The sequence below is a fragment of the Eulemur rufifrons genome, chromosome 7 (genome assembly GCF_041146395.1).
Source record: "Eulemur rufifrons isolate Redbay chromosome 7, OSU_ERuf_1, whole genome shotgun sequence".
NCBI classification, from domain to species: Eukaryota; Metazoa; Chordata; class Mammalia; order Primates; family Lemuridae; genus Eulemur; species Eulemur rufifrons.
The window spans coordinates 408,034-414,964 of record NC_090989.1 but is presented as its reverse complement, the minus strand read 5'-3'; the positions used below and the strand labels follow the sequence as shown (position 1 = coordinate 414,964).

Sequence of the window (6,931 nt, the reverse complement as noted above, 5' to 3'; positions counted from 1 at the left end):
CCTTGGAGGAGCGGCGCCGGGGCCCTGGAAAGAGGAGAATCTGGAACAGTGGGCGGGAGAGCCAGGGCTGCCGGCTCGGGCTGCGGGCTCGGGACAGGCGCGGGAGGGGCGGGCGCCCGGCAGGGCCTCTGAGGGTGAGCAGGGGGTCACGAGGCCGGGAGTCGGGGCCGGCCGGGGCCACCGACCACCCAGGACCGGGCGGCTGCCCCGCTCCGCCCGGGACGCCCAACCGCCGTGAGCATGGCCAGAAGCCCCGCGCACTTCCGGCACGGCCGGGCGGGCACGTGACGATGCCGGGCCAATCGCAGCCGCCCTCCCTGGAGATTGGCCCAGGGAGGGCCCGTGACCCAGCCAGCCCGGAAGTTCTCGCGGGTCCGGGCCGCGTCCGGCCTCAGGCCTTCTTGGTGACCGGGTTCTGCTGGGCTGGGTTTGTTATGTCAAATAGGAGCGGCCAGTTGGTGTGTGAATTTCCGAGCCTGCGCCCTTAGAAAAACAAAGCAGGAAGAGGGCGGGTACGATTAATCGGAGTTTGCCGGGAGTGGTTTTCACGTTTGCAGCCCGCTGGCTTATTGCAACACAGCAGCGCCGAGTGCCGCCTTGGCCGCCGCAGCGGGGGGGCCGGGCAGGGGCCGGGCAGGGGCCGGGGTCGCCCGCGGGCCGGGCAGGGGCCGGGGTCGCCCGCGGGCCGGGCAGGGGCGGGGCCGGGGCGGCTCGCGGACCGGCGGGCTGGGCCCGCTCCCCGCAGCCACCGGGGCAGAGCCGGAGCCCTGTCCCCGCGCCCCGGGGCCATCCCCAGGCAGGAGCGGCCGCCAGTGCAGGCTTCTGAGACTCAGTTCTGATTAAACTGTCCGGGCTTGAGGTTTATGAGGCGCACGGTTCCGTTTAGAACTGTTAGCATTAAATATTTACTCGGTGGTCACGGTGAAAGGGTTACCCGGCTCTTGGGGAGGTGGGACGGAACAGTCAGACCATCCAACTGCTTTAGGTTTTATTTGCGCTAACGACGAACAGCCTTAAGAAAGGACAGCCTTTTCAAATGATGGTGGACAAGGCTTGGCGTGTTAAAATGCAGTGGAAGCCTCAAGGATGCCCGGGGATAATTTTTGGTAGTCAGTTTTGTTTTTTCTGAGTTAGGATTCTACACAGCCATGGTGGTCTGTACAGCACATGTTTATGGCTGAGAATTTCCTAAATGATTATGACCAAAAGTCGCTGGGATCAGACAGCTTAGACATTTGCCTAATACAGCAGAGATAACGGTGCGGGCCATTTGAAACAGCCCTTAGAGGGAGGCTGCACGTTTTTCATTCACAAAGCAAATCAAGCTTCCTAAATAGCTACAACGCGACTAGAGAGCTCAGCTCCTACTAGCCTGCACGCCCTCATGCTCTCCCTCTTGGGTAACCGTGCCTGTTACAGGAGCAGCCGGCTGCTTTCTCCGTCTCACTCGTGTTCAAAGAACTCGTGGCAGGCGGTGGTAATCATGGCAACGAAGGCCATAAACTCCTGGAAGTCACATTCACCGTCTCCATCACTGTCCAGTGTTTCCATGACTTTGTCCACAACCTCCTGCTCTTTGATTTCCTAAGAGAGAGAAGAGAAGTTGCCCAATTTGTTTTAAAATGGAATTTTAGGGTCATGAAAATGAAAACTTGGATGACCATTTGTATCAGAAATAACCTAAGATTTGAGAAATAAGATATAAAATGCAAGGTATCAGGAGAGACTTCTGTGGCCGGGGGCTGTTGGCCAGACAGAAGCCGCTAGGGTCTGTGCCTGGACCTGGGCTACTTGAAAAGCCTGAATAGAGCAACCAAGATGTGAAAAACTGCAGGTTGTTATCCTTAAATACCTGACAAAAAATACAGTCAGCTCAGCCAGAGAAAATGTTTTGAAATAAAAATGAACTTTGGCCCTCCTAAGTTTTTCATGTGTTTCTGTGAGTGGAAGCTCCTGTAATGAAGGCTTCCAGTGGAACTTCATGTTTTGAAAGTTCCTCTGTTGCTGGGAAGCTCCTGTAATGAAGGCTTCCAGTGGAACTTCATGTTTTGAAAGTTCCTCTGTTGCTGAAATAACTCTTGGGAACATGTCCTACATTTGCTAATGCCTTATGTTCCTTTTCCCACTTGAGTTGCTTTCCAGGTACTATGAGGCTTTCCTGAGAGTTCTGCCCAAAGCCAAGCGAATTGTGTGTTATTAAGTGATGTACAAGTCTCAGAGGAACAAACCGTGCAGGGCTGCAAGCGTGGTAGAGAGAATGTGGGTGTTGAACACTGAAGAGCATAAATACAGACTGTTCACAGTAGCAAATCCCCAGACAGGACAGCTTGGCTGCAGTGTAGTGTCAAGTGGCTGCCTTGAGTGTGAAACACGCAGAGGAGTGTGACGCCAGTGGCGGCTGGGGTGGGCCCTGAGAACGTCTGCTCAAAATGGCGGAAGCAGGACATTAATTCCAACCACATGGGAGATCTCCTTCTGAACGGAAATGGCCTTGATAAAACCAAGCCAACAAATGTCCATGGTGCCTTGATGTGCTTACCATGAATTATTTATCATTTTTAAATTGTGGTTCTCACATGCTAAGCTTTTTCTGTGTTTTAAGATCAATAATTAGTAGCTACTGTTTGTTGAACTTTCACCGTGTGTTAAGCACTCAACATTGTCTCATTTCATCCTTTTCATAGAAGAAGAAACTGGGACTTTTAAATCGCCAGGTCAGAAGGCAGAATTGGTAAGAGTAGATCCCTAACCACGGGTGGGACAGCAGCTGCTCCGTGAACTCGAATCCCTGAGGAAACCGGTCCCAGAGTCAGACTCTGTGGTGTGATGGAGCATTTGGGTGGGGGAGGGGACGGAACCTCAGCCAGCCCTCAGACAGCTTGCACTGCTTCGCTGCTGGGACCCAGGGCTTGCTGTCCGCAGTGAGCCTCTGGGCCAGCTCGGGACGGCAGCCCCCAGCCCCGTGAGCAGGGCCCTGCCCTGGCCTCTTACCCAGAGTCAGACACTAGTGTGCTGGGTCACTGGCCGTTTCTCCTGTGTGAGTGGTCACATCTCACACGTACGCTAGGCTGAGGGCAGAACAGGGGCTGTCGGATCCAAGGGCAGTGGGGACAGTGAGTCCGTGATGCAGGTGTCTGACGGCTTCCACCTCAGGCCAGAGTGGGGTGAAGGCCGGCTCGCCTGGAGCCCTCGCGTAGCTTCCTGATTAGGCCCCTGCACCGAAGACGGGCCTCGCTGGCATCCCCTTCTCCACGGAGCCTCCTGTGAGGCCCCAGGGCTTCCAAAATACGTGCACGGATCTCTGTCACGCCCGCAGTCGAGCATCATGGTCACTTGTGGACGTGCCAGCCTGGGTGCCCCTGGAACAGAGGCCGCGTCTGCCAGGCCTGTGCCAGTCGTGATGAGTCCCTTCGTGCCCGTCTGGTGTCTTCTATCTCCATAGTGAACGTCAAACATTCAGCTGAAGCCAAAGACATCCTTTTCCCAAAAACACTCCCAAAGTTTAACAGTTTTCTTAACATTGGCCCGGCATTAAGTCATAAGTATTTTTCCATCCCTTTCTGCCACCGTTATTGTTGTAAATCCTTAGATTTTTGGACAAAGGTCAGGGTTCCTTTCTTTGCCTTTGAGGCAGCAGTTTTTCCTTGAGATGCCGACTACACACACGACAGTCGACGGGAAGATGGAAACCAGGGGGCCCCTAAGCTGCCTCCGTGACGAGGGCTCAGTTGTTCGAACAACTTTCAGACACTGTCTAGGAGTCCCAGACCGAACTGGAGTCACCCTCAGGGCGGCTCAGGAGATGGAGATACGGGTGGTTCTGTGAGCGGGAAGGGGACGGATAAGCTGCTGATTGTAAAAAGCAGACTCACCTCTAGGAAATGAGAGAGCTCGTTGTTGATGAGCTCCTTCAGCTCCGACTTCTTCAGCTTGTGCTTGTCACCCTCCCTCCCAGAATACTGATGGAAAACGTCGATGAGGGCCACCACTGCCTTCTCCAGCTCAGACATCCTGGGGCCTGCAGCAGAAAGACGCCTCGTTTGTACCTAGAACAGTCAATGTGTCGTCCTCACAGGCTCCAGCCCAACACTGGGAGGACTGGCCCCGGCTTGTGTCTCTCCCGGCTCAGAGCAGGTGGGCATGGCCTGGGGCATTTGGGGAATTTGCTCAGGTGTCACAACCCCTCCCACTCCCTTCCTGGTCCCTGTGGGCACAGGGACAAGTTCTCATGCCCTCTGGCTTCTGGTTAGGGTGGGGCCAATGGGAAACTTCAGCAAAAATACGGCAGAGCAGACGGCAAGCCCTGGGTCCCAGCAGCGAAGCGGTGCAAGCTGTCTGAGGGCTGGCTGGGGTTCTGTCCCCTCCCCCACCCAAACGCTCCATCACACCACAGAGTGGAGCACACGGGCCTGCAGGCTGGCAGGGAGGGAATTCAGGGTTAGGCTCCTCTCTGCTCTGCAGGGCTCCAAGATGAAGTGACAAGGTGCAGGCAGCAGAGTGTCACCTGCAAGCTGTTAGAATTCGCCAGGAAGCAGTCAGGTGAGTAGAGCAAAATCAGAATACACAAGTCGATACATTCCTACATCAACAAACAGAAAGCATAGGCCGGGCGCGGTGGCTCACGCCTGTAATCCTAGCACTCTGGGAGGCCGAGGCGGGTGGATCGCTCGAGGTCAGGAGTTCGAGACCAGCCTGAGCAAGAGTGAGACCCCGTCTCTACTAAAAATAGAAAGAAATTATATGGACAACTAAAATATATATATAAAAAAAAAAAAAAATTAGCCGGGCATGGTGGCACATGCCTGTAGTCCCAGCCACTCGGGAGGCTGAGGCAGTAGGATCGCTTAAGCCCAGGAGTTTGAGGTTGCTGTGAGCTAGGCTGACGCCACGGCACTCTAGCCCGGGCAACAGAGTGAGACTCTGTCTCAAAAAAAAAAAAAACAAACAGAAAGCATAGAACAAAATATACTATTCATCTCACAATGACATATTATCTAAGAATAAGTTTAGGAAGAAAACTGTAGGTCCATCCAGAAGATTCTAAGGAACATAAAATGTAGGAACTTGTTTTCCTTTGAATTAATATATAAATTTAAGTCATATTAAATAAAAATATTGATGGGATTTTTTTTTTGATTGGGTGAGGAACGTGACAAAAACAGCTGTAAAATTTATCTGGAAAAGTAAATGTAGACTTGCCACATTTTTTAAAAATAACAATGAAAGGTACTTGATCTACCAGAAACAGAAATGTATCCCAAGGTCAAGATTAAACCGAGTGGCCCTGAGGCAGGGACAGGCAGGACAGAGCACCCGAGGACGGGCGGTGCTCACTCACTAGCAGCGGGACAGGGCACCGCTGTGTGTCTGCAGCTCTCACAGGGAGGCTCTTCCCGCTTCCCTCCCAGCCAGCACCGAGACCTCCCTCCCGGCCCCAGGCTGAGGCATGATCTGGCCCATCCCGGGAATGTGGCGCAGTTTCCAAAGGGTGGCGCCCAGAACAGACGCACAGGCAGAGACGTTTACCGGCTTCTGCCCTGAGTTCTAATCATTAAGCAAGAACTTTTGCATTGTCAAAATTAAATAAAATTTAAAAAGTAAATATTGTTGAAAAGTCATTCCCATGTTGAATCTATTACATCTTAAAAATAATTTGGAATAAAATCTTTGAAATTCTGTATATTTCTGATCTTCCAAAGGAAATGGGATTGAAGATTCTTACCTCAGCCTGATCTTTGCTGACGTCATTCTATTAATAATAAGTGCACTTTGTTTTGCTCTTAAGTCCCCAAAAATCTGATACATCAATGAGATTTGTATCCATACAAACAGAGCAATTCAGACAGATCAAACTCTACCATTTCATACTTCCTTATTCTTAACCACTCGAGTCTTCAATCACTGATACATATATTAGGAAACAACAAAAAACAAGAAACTTTTCCGTCATTTTGATGCCTCTCAAAGTCTGTGGTGATTTGGGGAAGAGGACGTGGATTATTTTTCTGTGAAATATGACTATTGGGATTTTTACAAAGGAAAGGCATAAAACATGTATTCCATACATTAGAAAGCCCTGCAAAATGTGGTTTTCTTCATAACCTCGTTATAAGTTAATTTTAAAAATGTTTTTTTCCTGTTAAATTCTTTCCTTTGACTTAAGAAACAGTTGGTGGTTTATAGCTTATCTTTTTTAAGAGCAATGGAAATAAATTCCACGTTTCCATTGGAAACGAGAACCTTTGAACTTCAGTGCCGTAGAAAGACGAGTCGTGCGGGGCCCCTCGAGGGAAGGGGCTCTGCCTCCCTGAGAAACTGAGACTGAGGAAAGTTAAAACCCACCATAAAACCCAATTTCTTTGACCCAATTCATAATGTATTGGTAACGACCTTCTCAAGTGTCCTGTGCAGGGGCTGTGGGACCTGGCATCTCAAACTGAGGAGCCTGGAAAACCCAGAAGCAGGTGCTTGCCCAGGGCCCAGGCAGAATGCGGGAAATGAGCCATTGGTCTGTGGCTCAGAGCTAAGCAAGGTTAGTTTCTCCACCATCCTCAGCCCCCGTGGGAGGCACGAACCTCGCTCTTCGGGGTTAGAGAAGCAGCGATGGCCGATGCCTCTGGGAGATGCCGACCTCCCTGCGCCCCCCACCGCCCGGGGCCGGCCCGGCCAGTGTCCGCGGGGCAGCAGCACACGCCCTGCCTCGGACGCTTCTGGGGGCTGCAGCTGGGTTTCCACCCTCTGTCCCTCCCCCAGAAGAAAGAGCAGTTTCTTCCAAGGGTCCCCTCTCACCTGCTCCTGTCACCTCCTTGCCGTGGGTCCAGGTGGCAGGAGCTGGGCCAAGGCCGCTCTTATTCCCTCTGGCAGGGGCGGCCGAGCCCTGGGCAGCAGCCAATGGCCGGGCAGGGCACAGGGCAGCGCTGACCGGGCCGGG

General features: G+C 52.4%; 1 protein-coding gene across 1 annotated transcript; it reads right to left on the bottom strand.

Annotated features, from left to right (window-relative positions):
* Window positions 1-989: 989 nt before the first annotated feature.
* S100B (S100 calcium binding protein B) lies at window positions 990-6,931 on the bottom strand. The gene is made up of 3 exons (XM_069472192.1): window positions 6,790-6,931; window positions 3,873-4,018; window positions 990-1,584 (listed from the first exon to the last, which is right to left on the bottom strand). Exons 2-3 carry the CDS (start codon window positions 4,008-4,010, stop codon window positions 1,444-1,446), a joined length of 279 nt encoding a protein of 92 aa, XP_069328293.1. The 5' UTR covers window positions 4,011-4,018; window positions 6,790-6,931; the 3' UTR covers window positions 990-1,443.